The 17,323-nt window shown below is 42.8% G+C and overlaps 2 protein-coding genes across 2 annotated transcripts in view; one reads left to right on the top strand and one right to left on the bottom strand.

The window, feature by feature from the left end:
- Window positions 1-226: 226 nt before the first annotated feature.
- Window positions 227-7,818, top strand: LOC311054817 (5-hydroxytryptamine receptor 3A-like; the record flags this gene model as incomplete). The annotated part of the gene is made up of 8 exons (XM_084070819.1): window positions 227-266; window positions 1,148-1,308; window positions 2,040-2,084; window positions 3,257-3,366; window positions 4,948-5,117; window positions 6,091-6,251; window positions 7,138-7,348; window positions 7,610-7,818. 8 exons carry the CDS (start codon window positions 227-229, stop codon window positions 7,816-7,818), a joined length of 1,107 nt encoding a protein of 368 aa, XP_083926945.1.
- Window positions 7,819-14,162: 6,344 nt separating this feature from the next.
- The window catches only part of LOC311055435 (microfibril-associated glycoprotein 4-like), a 3,477-nt gene continuing 316 nt past the window's right edge, over window positions 14,163-17,323 (bottom strand). Inside the window, exon 2 of the mRNA XM_084071627.1 lies at window positions 14,163-15,058. Coding sequence (XP_083927753.1) covers window positions 14,358-15,058 — 701 coding nt within the window. The 3' untranslated portion in view covers window positions 14,163-14,357. The remainder of the gene's footprint in view (window positions 15,059-17,323) is intronic.

The following is a 17,323-nucleotide window of genomic DNA, read 5'->3' as shown; positions in this document are numbered from 1 at the left end:
CACGCGCACACACACACACACACACGCAGACGCACACGCACACACACACGCAAACGCACACGCACACGCGCACACACACACACACACACACACACACACACACACACACACACACACACACACACACACACACACACACACACACACACACCGGTGACATACCCTGGCTGTCACCTGTCTCTCTACCACATCATACAGTACGTGCACACGTACTGCAGGGGCAGCTATGATGCACGTCTGCTTGCTTTTCCTGCTCTTGGTCACAGGTAAGGTTTGTGTGTGTGTGTGTGTGTGTGTGTGTGTGTGTGTGTGTGTGTGTGTGTGTGTGTGTGTGTGTGTGTGTGTGTGTGTGTGTGTGTGTGTGTGTGTGTGTGTGTGTGTGTGTGTGTGAATAAAATGTTAGAGCTCTATTATTCTCATTATAATAATAATATCAGGTGGATTTAGGTGTGTTACAAATTAGAAATAAAGAAGTAGAATGTTAATTGTAAAGCTGTTATTCAAGAGGTTCTGTTGTCTCTAGACAGAAGCTGCTGTCAGAAGGTGCAGCAGTGTTGATTTCGTCGACTAAAACTATGACGAAAAATGTTGGTCGGCTACCTTTTTTCACTGACGAAAACTAAATAAAAACTAAATAAAAATTAAATAAAAACTAAGCTATGATGATAAAACTAAATATATTGACAATTTCATCACCTAATAAAAACTACACTAAGATGTTACTGAGGGACGAGTGGAGATGAGATCCATAGAACTAAAAGACAAGTCATGTTATGTTTGGTTGCTCTCGGGTGTTGCGCTCTGAAAATAGCAGATCTACAAGCTCACAACGCATCGCAGCGCGACGCGTTGTGAGCTTGTAGATCTGCTATTTTCAGCATGCAACCAAGTGTAAAATCAGCCATTACGACGCCATCAAGGCACCGCCAAAATACATTTTAGTCGACGAAATCTACAGTTGATTTAAAAAACCTTATGATATTTAGTCGACTAAAACTAGCCAAAAACTAAAACACTTCAGATGACTAAAATATGACTAAAACTAAATGGAATTTGATTCAAAAGACTATGACTAAAACTGAATACAAATGTGCTGTCAAAATGAACACTGGTGTGTAGTTACCAAGGAGTTCTGTTCTCTCTCTAGACAGAAGCTGCTGTCAGAAGGTGTGTAGTTACCAGGAGGTTCTGGACCATCTGAACTTCACCAGAATCAATGAGTTGTACACGTCAACACGGCCCGTGTTGGACCACACACACCTTACCGTGGTCAACCTGGATATCATCCTCTATGCCATTCTAGCTGTGGTAAGATTCCAAGAGGGCGTGTGTCTGTGTGTGTGTGTGTGTGTGTGTGTGTGTGTGTGTGTGTGTGTGTGTGTGTGTGTGTGTGCGTGCGTGCGTGCCTGCGTGCGTGCGTGCGTGCGTGCGTGCGTGCGTGCGTGCGTGCGTGCGTGCGTGTGCGTGTGCGTGTGCGTGTGCGTGCGCGTGCGCGTGCATGTGTACTTGTATTGCTATACTTGCAAGGGCCAAATGTCCGCACAAGTATAGTAGAATTAGAGAAATAGACATGGTGAGAGTGACGATTTTCCTGATCCTCACAAGAGAAATGGTTGTTTTATAGTTTAAAAAAGGTTTTGGGAGAAAGGCTTACAATTAGGAAAAGATTCAGGTGGTACACGGGTTGGTGATTAATGTCAATTAATCTCTCAAGACAGATTCAGAGCTCTGTTGCTGAATCTGTTGTCAACTCCCATTATAATGTGTAGCAGTGGTGGAAAAAGTACAAGTAAAAGTACCAATACTGTGTGTGTGTGTGTGTGTGTGTGTGTGTGTGTGTGTGTGTGTGTGTGTGTGTGTGTGTGTGTGTGTGTAGGTCTTCTGGTGATCTGTATTGCCGTTGACTCAGAGTGAATGTGTGTCATGAGCTCGCGATTCAAGTGTGTGTTATGTTTGGTGTGTGTGTGTGTGTGTGTTCTCATGAGTGTGTGTTAATGTTGGTGTGTGGTCTCACAAGCGTGTGCGTTTGTGTTTGACAGATTGAGAAAACACAAACCTTCATTCCTTTCATCTGGGTATTAATGGTGAGTTTTCTTTCATCTGGGTATTAATGGTGAGTTTTTTCAACGCATCAAGATTCATTTACTGGGCTTCATTAGTGGACCCACAAACCTTATTATAGCCAACAAGGAGAAGCCTGATTTAAGGACTTTTCTAGCTTGCATGAATGCAGCAGCTCGTATTTTTATTTTATTTTAGAGCAGCCAATAATATTTTACCCCTCTTTCCCCCCAATTTACTCATTATACCAATGAATTCCTCCCCACACACACGTCTGTGTGGTCACTGCTGTCGTATCCTACTGGCTCACCTGCCAGTGAGGAGCCCCCACCAGGAGGACGTAGAGCCTTCGGCCTACTCCTCCCGCCCAACACCGCCCCAGCCCGTAGGACCCTCCCCGCCTGGCTTCCCTCCCCCAAACACAAGCTAGTTATTGTATTTCGTGTAGACGCTCGACAGAGCCGGATGTACCATGGTGGATTCGAACCCACAGCCTCCGTGGTGGTGGGCAGGGACTTACTGTAACCACTGCGCCACCCGAGCGCCTTCGTAATTCATTTTCGATGTGAAACAGTGAAAGTGCCCGCCCACAGCCACCCACAGAGTAGAAATGTATTGCACTTTTCCATGCGTAGATCCAAATACAATTTACAATTTAGGCATTTAGCAGATGCTCTTAATCCAATGCGATTTACAGAAAGCAGGGAAATAAAAGGTAATACAGGATCATAGGTAAAACAAGAAACAGTATAATATCAAAACGTTTATAATCTATACATTAAAACTATACACACTAGGATGCCAGGTCTACAAATGAATCTGGCTAGTCTACATAACATACTATCTAAATGACATTATAAACTTTGCATATAAGCCTGCACGATCGTCAAGGCTAAGGCAAGTGCTCCGGAATAAGGTGACGTCACAGCGTAACAATGAGGATTGATGATTAGCGTTTGTTAGAATCTTTCTCCCAGTGCTGAATAAAAGGCTGCCATAGCAGATTAAAACGTATCTGTCTGACCTATAGTTTAACATATCTGATCCTCTTTACCTCCAGTGTATTCACAATGTCAGCAGGCCACATTTTAACATTAGGTGTGTCTCGTGGTTTCTTTGTCGTCTGAACCTTTTCTCCCCTCTCTTTTTATTGTGTATTTTGGCTGGGTTCTGATGTCTCGCTTCCACTGAATAGACGTGGAACAACGAGTTCATCTCCTGGGATCCCAGTCTGTTCTGTGGAATCACCCAGGTCTCTGTTCCCAAAAACATGCTGTGGAGGCCAGACCTATTCATCTATGAGATGTAAGAACACACACACACACACACACACACACACACACACACACACACACACACACACACACACACACACACACACACACACACACACACACACACACACACACACACACACACACACACGACCCACGTGCACGCACGCACGCACGTACGCAAACCTTTTAATTTCAAGGAGTCCCATAACTCTGAGAGTGTACAAATGAAACCAAATGGACCCGTAATTTATTCATTCTCAGAATTACACATCCGTAAGGGGCCATTTGGGACCCCCTCAAGTAACCATGAGGGTTCCTGTACTGCTCTTTGAGACCCACTGGTGTAGCAGAGTGTTTCCAGTGAGCCAACATGCACAATATCAGCACCCTGACTCTGTTTGACCTGATTGGAACAGAGCCTTCATTAGTATCATTGGTAATGACCTGTAAAGGAAGTAAGGCCAATGTCTTTCCAACGTGGCTGCTGTGCATAGAACCTATTAATAACCACTAGTGACCAGTGAACACAATAGGTGTCTTTCATGCATTGTTGTTTTATTAAAGGTCCAAACTGGCGAAGCACCAAAAACATAGTTCTTATTTGGAATAAAAGAGTGTAGTATATAGAAAAAAATGTATAGTTTGATGTGAATTATTCACCGGCACATTTTTTTATCGCTTATTTGTAAGACCTTTAGACAGTTGGGAGATACAGGAAAGGAGGAATGACCTCCCCCATGTGTCATTAACTGGTTGAGTGCCAGAACGGCGCCCTGACAATGACTATAATTTAATAAGCGAACATAAGCTGAAATCTTGCAGCACATCCTGTCTTTGCTTAGATGACTAACAACAATGCTCATTACTTATCCACTTACCCCCCATTGGAAAACATTTTAAAAATAGCCGATCTGTAAGCTCATAAGGCTATTTTCAATATGTTTGAAAATATTAGATATATATGTCTTTTACTTTTGTAAAATAGGGACACCAGATTGAAAGTCATTAAGAGCTGTCCACACTATGAACGATAACCATAAAATCCCACAATGTGTGTGTGTGTGTGTGTGTGTGTGTGTGTGTGTGTGTGTGTGTGTGTGTGTGTGTGTGTGTGTGTGTGTGTGTGTGTGCGTGTGTGTGTCGTAGAATTTGGGAAACAGACATTGTACGGACCATTTTCCTTGGCCTCACAAGAGAAATTGTATTGTTTTATTGTTGAAAATAATTCGTAGAGTCAGGTTTACAATTAAGAAAAGTTTCAGGTTGGGGTTAGGATGAGGCATTTAGCTCATTGTGAGTTTACAGTTAGAGTAAAAAATGGCTCAGAATAAAATACAAATGGCATTCATAAAATTGCTGATGTCCTTCCAAGTATAGAAACACAAACGTGTGTTTGTGTTTCAATGTACAGATTATAAATGTTTTGATATTATACTGTTTAGACTGATGACAGGTTATTGGTTTAGCAATAATCCTAGATTACTGAGGCACTACAGTGTCTCTATGCATTTGATGTATTACCTTTACCTGCTTACTGTGAATTGCTCTGGATTAAGAGCATCTGCTGCTAAATGCCTAAAGGCCTACGTTGTGATTTGTTCCCTCTCAGGACAGAGAAGGACGAGGCTCCACACAGCCCCTACGTGTACGTGTCACACGACGGGACGGTCACCGTGGAGGACGACCTGCGGGTGGTCAGCACCTGCAAGATGGACGTCCACAAGTTCCCCTTCGACACGCAGAGCTGCAACATCACCGTGGGCTCCGCCATACACTGTGGTGAGCTGGAACATCACCGTGAGCCCTCGAGCATGTCTGCGTTTGCGTCATAGACTGTCAAAAATATGGAAGAAGGGAGTCGTCACGTGACCCATTGGTTCATACAGACCGGGGGTTCGAATCCCGGGCGTTTCGATGGCACTCGTTTTCCTTTTAGTGTCACCTGTCAACACTCAAGGCGGTCGGCGTCATGTGGCGCACACTGTGGACCATGTAGACTCAACGTCGAAACCCTCATTGAATACAATGAAAACGGACCGAAATTGACACTTAAAACAAGTCAAGGCGTGCAGGCGTCAGAAGCAGATTTGAGCCTCATGAGGAAGTGCCCGAACGAGACACTGGTCGAGAGTGTGCCCATGACGAGCGGCGCGATTCGAATTGCATACCGCCAGGCAGAGTAACGTTATGTTTTAATTTAGTTAGCAATGTGGGCATACAGTACAGTAGAAGTAGTGCACAGTAAAATCCTCTGAATTCATTTATCCATTCGCTATCTGAGAACCCATTCTTTGTTCTTGCCTTTGGGGGGCACCACCTCATTTATTTGTGTAGAGACAGGAACTTTGGTTTGACTCCTCCCCCGTTTCTTAATCCACTTCCTCACGGGTGCTTTTGTGTTCCTACTAACAAAAACATGTTTAAGGCAAGTGGTTCTGAGATTAATCCATTCGTACATGTGAAGATTTGACTGTGTCGTGGGCCAGTGGTTCACAAACAAAAAAAAACACGATATGGTTGTGTAGAACGGGAGGCATGCGTTAATCCGACAGACCTTTTCTCCGACTATGTGGCATCCGCGTGCGGTTAGGGTTAGGGTGCGGGTTTGGTTCGGGTTTACTGTTTAATGTCGGAGCACTGCGCTGTCGGAGGAATGCGCTGTCGGACTAACGTACTGCACCCGTGTAGAACTGCCGTCTCTTCATGTGAAAATCCTCTTAGCCTCCATGTTCTCTGTCACCACATCCCTCAGTTGATGAGATGCGTCTCGTCCCGTTCTCCAACTCGTCCCGGGCCACCCAGTTCTCTCGCCAGGTGATGCAGCGGCAGGGGGAGTGGGACTTCATCCAGCTGGCTGTGACCAGCGACACGCTGAGCGTTGAGAGAGGAGACATGGAACGCCTCATATACACCGTACGTAACTATATGTATACTATATATACCGCACATTTACATTCATTTACACCAGTGGTTCTCAACCTTTTCAGGCTGTAACTCCCCCAAAATAATCCTAATTGAACTGGGGAACCCTCACCATGACAAGCACTTGGAGTTGAGGCAGTACTTTTAGTTTGGCTCAGTTCCACAGCAGATCTACAATTTTCATAATTTTGCCTCTTTCTTATATTTGACAATTTGGCCAATGACCAGTTTCTATAGTATAGTTTGTTCATTACTTGTGTTGCAGTAATGGTCTTTTTCTTTTCTTTCTTTCTTTCTTTCTTTTTTTTAAGGTATTACAAAGGTCTTAAAAGTCCTTAAATCGTCACTTCACTGTCACCTGGGGACCCCTACAAAATCATGTGGGGACCCCCCTGGGGGTCCCGACCCACAGGTTGAGAACCACTGATTTACACCATGCACACTATATGCACAATATACACTTTAAATCAACCCATTATGACCTGCAGGCCGATTCTACAAGTTCCGTCTAAAACAGATGTTCTCAAACTTTGGATCCCCAAAGTAATCTGAAAATGTTTTGTGCCCGGGACCGCCGGAAGAGAAGATTTGTGTACAAAAAAAATCTAGATTATAAAAATATTTTAAAACACTTTTTTCAAAAACAATTAAAAATAGCAGATGTACAAGCTCACATAATCGTGGTACGATGTTCTAAACCTATGAGTTTTCTAAAAAACCTATGCTGCTATTTATATGTGATTATATTACAGTATATTGCATTATAGACCTAACCTTTAAATAAAATGTTATTCACTAACTTGAAAGTCTTTCATGTAAAATGTGTGTGTGTGTTTTATACTGTGGTTTCACATTTTGTTAACCCCCTGTGCCCCAGATCACCATGAAGAGAAGACCCCTGCTCCACGTCATCAACTTCCTGTTGCCCATCCTGTTCTTCCTGTGCCTGGACCTGTCCTCCTTTCTGATCTCTGACCACCGTGGAGAGAAGCTGGGCTTCAAGGTCACCGTGCTGCTGGCCATCTCTGTGCTGCTGCTCATCCTCAACGACATCCTGCCCTCCATGTCCAACAGAACCCCTCTCATCGGTACAGCACCCTTAACCCTTTTAGACCGGGAACGCATCTGTGTGTCATTTTAAGATTTCTTTGGGCTATTAAAAAAATAGCAGATCTGCAAGCTTGTAGATCTGGTATTTTTTTTTATCTTGAAAATGTGTGCAAATCTTAGAATACATATATATTTTAAAGCGAACCTTTGTAACTCAAATCTTTGATCCAAAAAAAAGGACTACTTACTTACTACTTAAAAGTACTGCATAGTGATTTAAATGTTTTCCTCCTTCGCAGCCACCTACTGCATCGTGATCTTTGCTCTGATGCTGCTGAGTCTGTTGGAGACGGTTCTGGTGACGTACCTGATGGAGAAGGACACTGTCCCCCAGGGGACAGGGACAGACGAGGACCCCAGCCCGAAGGTGGACTGCCTGGATAAACAGGACAAGGCCACCGTCCTCAGCTGTGACAGAGGTGAGGACCGTATACCTGAAAGGAAGTGATAGGCTGATGCAAAATGAACAAAATGTACTCGATCAGTTTGTTATAATAAAGTTATTGATAGCTTTTCTACTTACGCTCGCCATGTATTCAACATGCGTGTTTCAAAATGTAAATATATAAACATATAAATAAACAGCCAGCCAGACAGACAGACAGACAGACAGACAGACAGACAGACAGACAGACAGACACACACACACACACACACACACACACACACACAGCCACACGGGAGGCATGCGTTAATCCGACAGACCTTTTCTCCGACTATGTGGCATCCGCGTGCGGTTAGGGTTAGGGTGCGGGTTTGGTTCGGGTTTAGTATTGGAAACTACAGCCGTTTATGGTCAGTTCAGAAACGTAGGCCTTAATATTTTTATCTAATCATTTGGCTGTGCTTGTCAAGTCGTCTAAGCGTTTGCATTGGACTGTAGGCTACACATGTTTATGCCACACAACCCAAAGTCAAAGTACATGTTTTAACTTGTAGCTGGAGTTAGAAAAAACACTGGATTTTAGTTTAGTATAGAAACAACAGGCAATGATGAACCAGCAACTGACTGAGGACAGAAACCAGAAACCAGGGATTAGTGGTAGAGAGACAGTTTGGTGATGATGAGGGAATGAAAAACAGCTGGTGGAGATTAAACTTGTAATCTGGTGACGGGTGACCCCTGGTGGAACTGGGGAGAAACACAGGTAAAGTGCAGAGCACAGGGTACAGAGGATACACAGCTGTGACAATGTTAAGTATGTGGATCACAATAATACACAGCAGCTACAAAGTTGTCTGTGAACTCTGACTAATTGTGTGCTGACAGGACCAAATAAATTAAATTAACTGTTTTGCATTCATCCATGTGCCAAATGTGTCATTTTAGATGGAAGAAGAAGAGTGCTTCCTGCATAGTGATGTGACTGGCGGTGACACGACATGCGAGCTACTGCCCATCACTGCACAGGTTACGACTGAACACTGCTTCCTACTTCCTTATCCTACTGTTCTACTTATATAGACATAACACACGCACTGACCACTGGATTGTATGTTAAAGCTGCACTAGGTAACTTTCCTCTTCTACCCCGGATTTGAACCCGGTTTCCTGCGCATGTGCTGACATGTTTTAACAATGAGCTAAAGAGAGCCTGCCTGCTTGCTCAGGGGAAAAATTGAAGATCCTGTGTCTAGATGAGACATGGCCTTTGACATGATCTAAATGTCTCAATAGATGAGCAGGGAGACAAATACAACCACCCCAATTGTATCAGTTATATTGTATTAAAGGAGAATTCCAGTCATTTTAGATGTTTGCTTTGATGTGTCTCTAATCACTCACCAAAATACAAAGGGCCGTTGAATTTTTCCAGAGAAGCCCCTGTTGTCCATTGTGGAGACCCCTTCCACTGCCTGAGCTGCCATTCATGCAGAACGACATGGAGCTCTCAAAGAATCTGGCAACACCGAGGACTAGCTTCACGTCGTTCTGCATGAACGGCAGCTCATAAGGGACATTCAGTGCATGTTTGAGTGTCAGTACACTGCATAATGAGGATTAGTGGGAAAAAAACGAACTTTGGAGCTGCTAAAATAGGCGATTTTTGTTTATCCGCATTACTCCATTATGCCAGTGGAGGGGGTCTCCACAATGGACAACCGGGGCTTCTCTGGACAAAAATCAACGGCCCTTTGTATGTTGGTGAGTGATTAGAGACACATCAAAGCAAACATCTAAAATGACTGGAATTCTCCTTTAACATACTCTACCATACAAATTACGTTTTATTCATAAAAAAAAATATCAGCAAGTTGTACATGAGATTGGTGCAGCGTGTGTCAAGTTCGACCACATAGTCCACAAAGGGTACATTTCACAGGTACTGTATAACCCGCAGATAGCTCCATGAATGAACCCAAACGTCTCTTCTTGTCCAGGTCAGTGACATCATCACCCATCAGGGAGGAGAGTCCCAGGTGTTACAGCAGATCCTGGACCAGCTGAGAGAGCTGGAGAACACGGTGTCTCGGTTCCTCAGGAGGAGTAAAGACGGCGGCCGGCAGAAGCCTGATGGCTACTGGAACCGCGTCGCCACCAGGATCAACGCAGCTTTCCTCATTTTCTACTGCGTCACCGTGGCGCTATTTCTCATCCTCATGTACATAGAGTGGAGCTGAGGTATTATGTCTGGTGTGTGTGTGGACCCACCTGGAGGTGTTGCAGTGTTATTGTTGAGATTTACTAGTTGCATATCTCTGTATTTCATCTTTTTAATGTGTTTTTGTTCATGTAAATTCTTTCAGTCTTTGACTGACAGAAATTAAACATTGTTTGCTAAGCCACTGCCAGCGATTTCCGAGTGTTTTCACTAACCTTTGAAAAAATCATAGAATAGTATTATAGCTGATATGATGTATATAGAGTTAAAGTGCTTAAGCAAATTTTTATTCTATAAATATTAATTTAGCTGGGGACCCCCTGAAAGCCCCCTCAATGACCCCACTTTGAGAGCCACTGATCTAAAGCTATGTCTTCACACTGTTGTCATAAACACATACAGAGCTAAATGTGTTGAACTATTGTTCTGAATGTAGATTAAACATACTGATGTCAACTGTGGCAAATATAGATTCAAAGATACATTGTATCGTACAATAACTAACGCTGCATACTGTATGTCTACTAATTTAAATACAGGAAACCCATTTATGGGCTAAAACGTAATAATGAGTTAATAAAATGTCTCATTATTTTAAGATACCGTTATCTCTCTGTGTGTGTGTGTGTGTGTGTGTGTGTGTGTGTGTGTGTGTGTGTCTAATATCAGACATCGCTGGTCTGATCGGCGCCAAACCTTACATCCAAGTGTAAACAGTGTAGACAGACTGACATTTAAGACAGGGGTTCAGCGTCTTGCTCAAGGACACTTCGACACTAACTCTAGGGGAGCGCCCCAGCCCTGGATCGAACTGGGACCCTTGCGGTTTTCCAGTTCTCTCTACCCAGCCACTCAACCCCTGAGCCAATGCCGCCCTAAGAGTGTCAAGCTATATGATCCAAGTACAGGGTCACGCATAGTGTTTAACACCGGGATTCCCGGGATGCGGGAATCCCGGGAATTCGTTTTTTTTTACCATCCCGGGAATTCACTTCGGTTCCCGGGCTTCCCGTTTTTTTTTTCTTGTTAGAAATGAATATTAATTAGTAGAAAGCCCTATCTACAGCGTGGAGGAATTACTATTATAATTAGGCAAGTTACTTGCCGCGTTGCCGACCAGGGCAGGGTCCCATCGTCCCGTTGTGAACCAATATGGGACGCACTGAATGAATGTAACAGTAATGAACAAAATAAAACACAATTGGCCGTGATGCCCCATGCCTGCCCTGCACAGTGCGCACGCTGATTTCACTGTTTTCCCTGCTGTCAATATGGTAGACACCAGTTGACTAGTTCAGATTCAACATCATCAAGTGAAACGCTGTATAAACAGTAGGGCCTAGGTAGGTTTGATCGAGCCTATATATATTCCAGCTTAAAATGCGCACAAGCCAAGCAATGCTTTTGATAGAGAGAGAGGACAGAGTCCGACAGACCGGAGAGCTGAAGAGAGAGAGAGCGAGAGAGAGCGCGTGCGAGAGAGAGAGAGGGAGAGAGAGAGAGAGAGAGAGAGAGAGAGAGAGAGAGAGAGAGAGAGAGAGAGAGAGAGAGGGAGGGAGGGAGGGAGGGAGAGAGAGAGAGAGAGAGAGAGAGAGAGAGAGAGAGAGAGAGAGAGAGAGAGAGAGAGAGAGAGAGAGAGAGAGAGAGAGAGAGAGAGAGAGAGAGAGAGAGAGAGAGAGAGAGAGAGAGAGAGAGAGAGAGAGAGAGAGAGAGAGAGTGTATTAGACCGATGTGGTCCGATTTTTTTATCATCATTAATGTAGCCTACCCTACTTACACTTGCATTTTAGAACGTTCAAACTACCATTTTACTAGAACTACCCAGTAGAACAAGTGAACTGCACAACGGCTGTCTGTCTCATTGATTGTCAGTGCTGGCAGCGCATGCATGTGCACATCAAAATGGGAGGCATGCGTTAATCCGACAGACCTTTTCTCCGACTATGTGGCATCCGCGTGCGGTTAGGGTTAGGGTGCGGGTTTGGTTCGGGTTTAGTATTGAAACGTCGGAGCGCTGCGCTGTCGGAGGAATGCGCTGTCGGACTAACGTACTGCACCCCATCAAAATCACACTACAAAACCCGACATTTGATCAACAACAAAATATAGATTAATAGACAACATACAGCCAACATCCCAAAATGGAGTCTTATAATATCCAGCAAGTAGCCTAATATAAATTAATAACTGCAAACAAATGACAAGTTTAGGCTATCAAATCAATATCCTACAAAAGTAGAGAAAAGCTGTGACCTCACCGGCGCTCTGATGGACAATAAATACATATTCCTTTTGCAAATTCTCTTGTCTCAATAATGATACAAATGGAACGTTTATTTCAACAGCTAGAGTTTGACATTGTTTGAGTGCGTTTTGAGCGCAGCTCCTCGTTAAGTTAATTGTCTTCACCCGCTGCGCAACAGGGCAGATCTCCGCCAGGGCAGGGCACTATTAGGCTATTATATATTATATTTATATGATTTAAAAAAAATCAAATTAAGTCATTATTAGTGCAAGTTCATAGGTGGACACAATAGGGACATTTGGGCACCTCGGTGTAAAATTGGCTATTTAAGTATCTACATATAAATGCATTTTAGTGGGCACTTTTTTTTTTTTTTTACCCTTTAACGGGAATTCCCGGGAAGCCCGGGAAAAGGTCTGAAAATTCCCGGGAACTAAAATTAGCTATTTCCCGGAAAATGTTAAACCCTAGTCACGCATAAGCATCAAAAGTAGCAGATCCACAAACTTGAAACGTTTTGAGCTTGTAGATCTGCTACTTGTTATTTTTGAATTAGAATCCTGAAAAGTAACAGTTTTGGACAGAGACGATATAATGACTATTATGACTAAATACTATGACACGTTTTTATAATCTGGTACTTTTAAATGCCTCGTTTTACTTTTCCCCTTTAAACCATGCACCTTATGTACATTATCTGTCATTACTGCCTCATGCCACTGCAATTTTTCCTCCACAAACCTTATGTATATTTCTGTATGTTTATCTGTTTCTTCCTTTCCATATCTCTTTACAGTTTTCTTAAAACTGCAATGATGGGGTTTGTGCAACAAGTCATTTCACCCACTTGTACCATCTGTTTTTTTTTATTTTTTTTTATTTAACACACCAATTATGTTCGTATAGAGAGACGCTGGACAAAGCTGGATGTACGGCAGTGGATTCAAACCCACAACTGGGATCTTTAAGTGAGCTAGGGTTGATGTGTGGATGTACTCAGATTCTCCCTCAGATGTCTCTGCTACAACAGGGAATGACGACACTCTTTAGATATTGTCACTCACTGATAGTATTGCTGTTCTGATGTGGTTCTGTTAATTACACATAAAAATATGTATATTCATTATATGACATTAAGTAAAACATTATTACAGTAAACTAAAAAATCTTTCCCGCTATAGGAATGAAGTAGCTGTACACTATTGACCCTGTGCCCGTGGTGTAAAGTAACTGAGTAAATGTACTCAAGTACTGTGCTTAAGTACACTTTTGAGGAATGTTTACTTAAATGTTTACTGGAGTATCTCCCATTTTCAGTACTTTTACTCCTCAGAGGCACATATATATTGTATTTGAAAACTTTAGTTACTAGTTACTTTGCAGATATACTGTACGCGATTACATTATAAAACATAGATTAACCACTTTAGCCCTATTTTATACATAGGCTATTTTCAAATATTTTAGTACTTTTACTTTTGGTTCTTTAAGTACATTTTGACACCAATACTTTTGTACTTTTACCCAAGTAAATTTTGAGTAATTTTACCACCTCTGCCCTGTGCATATTTGTAACAGCAAGCTTATTCTGTAAAGGAGTCTCTCTGCATAACATACACTCTAAACACTTAGACCCTCTATATACTTATAAAACAAGCTACAATACAAAATTATGGTAGTTATAATATGCTGTTCTTCTAAGCATAATAATGTAATTTGACCAACACTGAAAATACTTCATAAACCTTGTTATAATTTGTTATGTATCATTAGATACATGTATAATGAGTGTTATGAAGCCTTATAATGCATTGTAAATATCGGTATAATGAATTATTGACCCAACATTTAAGTAAAGCATTACACAATACACCTTGCTTTGTCTTTGCATGCATCTCTTTATTCATGACGATGTTTACAACATCTTGGATTATGTATTCATTTAAAAGCCCTGACAGGTCACCACTGTAATAATATGATACAATACAGATATCTACTGTATGAGTTTAGGATTAAACAGAGTCCCAAAGAGAGAAAAAAAAACTGAATTAAAACCATGAAAAAGAGTAAATATTGCATCATGCCTTTTATAACACGGCTGTGCTTTTCAAAAATACATGCATGTGAACCTAAACATGTTTAAGGAACACGTCTGATCTTCATCGCTACAGCCTTCAGGGAGTATTTAACACCCTTCCAGTGGTACCAGAGTACACCTGAGTGGGAGTGAGGCGTCGGTCCCCAAAGGTAAGCACCGTTGGGATTAGCATGCTCACAGACCTTGTACCAAAATGCACCGTAACGATGCATTGCACAGTTCTTGCTCCACGTGTCCTGATCTTTGTCAAAGGTTGAGAATTTCGCTCCATTGTGATAGGTCAGTGAGTCTCCTGCTCCTCCATCCATGAAGCCAGCAACCTGCAGCTTGTAGCCATCAGCCTCAGAACCCACAGAGAAAGAGGAGTAAGAGGCAAACGCTGTGTTTCCCTCAAAGTCTTCCATGTCCACCCTCAGCTGATACGTTGTGTTCTTGGTAAGAAGATGCATGTTCTCCAGTCCCATCCAGTACTCGCCTGATGCGTCTCCAAACCCAGCTTGGTACTGAGCCCAGGGCCTGTAGAAGTTCAGATTGCCGTCCACTCTTCTCTGGAGGACCGTCCACTTCCCTTCATCTGTGTCCATGTCACAGTAGACCTTGGCAGGAGCAGTAGCGGGGTAGATGGTGTACACACCACTCTGTGTGGAGACATTGTTGTAGATTTCCTCACAGTCCAGAACCAGGTTGAGATCACAACGAGGAGCAGAGTGGACTGTTACAGCCAGAAACAGAACTGCAACAACAAGTATCATCTTGAAGTCTTTGAGTCGCACCTTTGTTCAGATCAAAGGACGTCTGAGTGTGTTGAGTGTATGCTCAGCTCCAGTAGAAGGTTTAATGCAGTCTGAGTTTGAGAACCTTCATTTATAGTGGTTAAGAGGCGGTACAATTTCATTTTGGCAAAACCTCCACCAGTATTAAATATCTTTCAGTTTTCTTCCACATGTCTGACTTATTTATTGGTGCCAGTTTCCTTCTCTGTCCCACCAGTTATATAACAACAGTTATAGTAACTGTTATAGTAATAGTATTTATTTCATGGAATACACAACAACAGCTAATAGCAAAACAGCAAGAAATACAAAATAAATATATCTACATTATATATGCATGATGTATTCAGGTGTTTGTGTGTGTGTGTGTGTGTGTGTGTGTGTGTGTGTGTGTGTGTGTGTGTGTGTGTGTGTGTGTGTGTGTGTGTGTGTGTGTGTGTGTGTGTGTGTGTGTGTGCGTGCGTGCTTGTGTGCGCGTATGTGCGTGTGTGTGTGTGTGTGTGTGTGTGTGTGTGTGTGTGTGTGTGTGTGTGTGTGTGGTGTGTGTGTGTGTGTGTGTGTGTGTGTGTGTGTGTGTGTGTGCGTGCACGTATGTGTGTGTGTTTGTGTGTATGTGTGTGTGTGTGTGTCTAGCTGATCCTTTAGGCCGTTGGTTCTCAAAGTGGGGTCCGGGGACGCCCAGGGGTCCTTGGGGGGGTTCCAGGGGGTCCCCAGCAAAATGTGTTAATATAGCAATATCACAATATTTTTAACCACTTTAGCCTTTTATATTTTAGTTATTCAAATATAGCAGATATACAATGACTCTCTCTCTCTCTCTCTCTCTCTCTCTCTCTCTCTCTCTCTCTCTCTCTCTCTCTCTCTCTCCTCTCTCTCTCTCTCTCTCTCTCTCTCTCTCTCTCTCTCTCTCTCTCTCACACACACACACACACACACACACACACACACACACACACACACACACTTCCGATGGTAGAGCATTTTCTAACAAATCAATTCATTATTTTCTTATTATTTTCATAATTGATCAATTATTTACCTATTATTCTTTCTTATCAGTCCTAGCTGGAGGCTACATCTCTGTCATTAACTGTATGGTGAGTCCATCACTGATTGCTGTGTCAAGATTTAAACTAAGAACACTGACCGGTGTATCCCTCAGTATTGTGCTGCTCATGAGTGCACGTGTTGTGCATGTCATGTGCACGTGTTGTGCAGGTGTTGTGCACGTGAGTGTTGTATGTCTATCCAACCCAGCTAGACAGGGTTTCTACAACAACGTGGCGTTATCAACCTACATGAACGCCCAGACTAGATATTCAGGACAGAGGTGGGGAGAATGTTTTTCTTGGGGGGGTTTACAATTTCCTTTTGTCAAACCTCCACCAGTGTTGTATGTGTATCAGTTTTCCTCCTCATACCTTCAATAATCCTTCAATTATCCTTCCACATGGGTGTGACTTATTTATTGGTGCCAGTTTCCCTGGATTCATTCAAAAACGGATTCATGGACTGCGTGGGGTGTGGTCTGGCATGCCCTTCATTAATCACTCATCATGTCAATTATCTTTTGTCTCTCAAGTTTCCTTGTTCCAGTGTTCCACTGGCATTTTATCCTTGACGTTTCTGTGAGAAGCATTTAACATGTAATTATTACGTCTAATAAATCAAAACAAATCAAGTATACCTTGCGTGTGTGTCTTTTTTCCATTGTTACATGTGCAAGCCTTGGACTTGGACTTTCTCATCTTTTGAAAAGCCAGCAATCCCTTTTATAGTCATATGATGTATAATGTCTGCAGCACTGTCTGTACTGATATATATATATATATATATATACATACACACACCAGTTTACACCTGTTCTGGAGTGAGGCCAAAGGTAAACACCGTTGGGTTTAGCATGGTCACAGGTCTTGTACCAAAATGCACCGTAACGATACATTGCACAGTTGTTGGCCCACGTGTCCTGATCTTTGTCAAAGGTTGTGAATTTCATTCCATTGTGATAGGTCAGTGAGTCTCCTGCTCCTCCATCCTGGAAGCCATCAACATACAGCTTGTAGCCATCAGCCTCAGAACCCACAGAGAAAGAGGAGTAAGAGGCAAACGCTGTGTTTCCCTCAAAGTCTTCCATGTCCACCCTCAGCTGATACTTTTTGTTCTTGGTAAGGAGACGCATGTTCTCCAGTCCCAGCCAGTACTCGCCTGATGCGTCTCCAAACCCAGCTTGG

This window comes from Gymnoscopelus microlampas (genome assembly GCF_963454915.1).
Source record: "Gymnoscopelus microlampas genome assembly, chromosome: 11".
Lineage (NCBI taxonomy): Eukaryota > Metazoa > Chordata > Actinopteri > Myctophiformes > Myctophidae > Gymnoscopelus > Gymnoscopelus microlampas.
The sequence above is the reverse complement of the archived record's forward strand: the minus strand, read 5'-3'. Positions and strand labels throughout refer to the sequence as shown.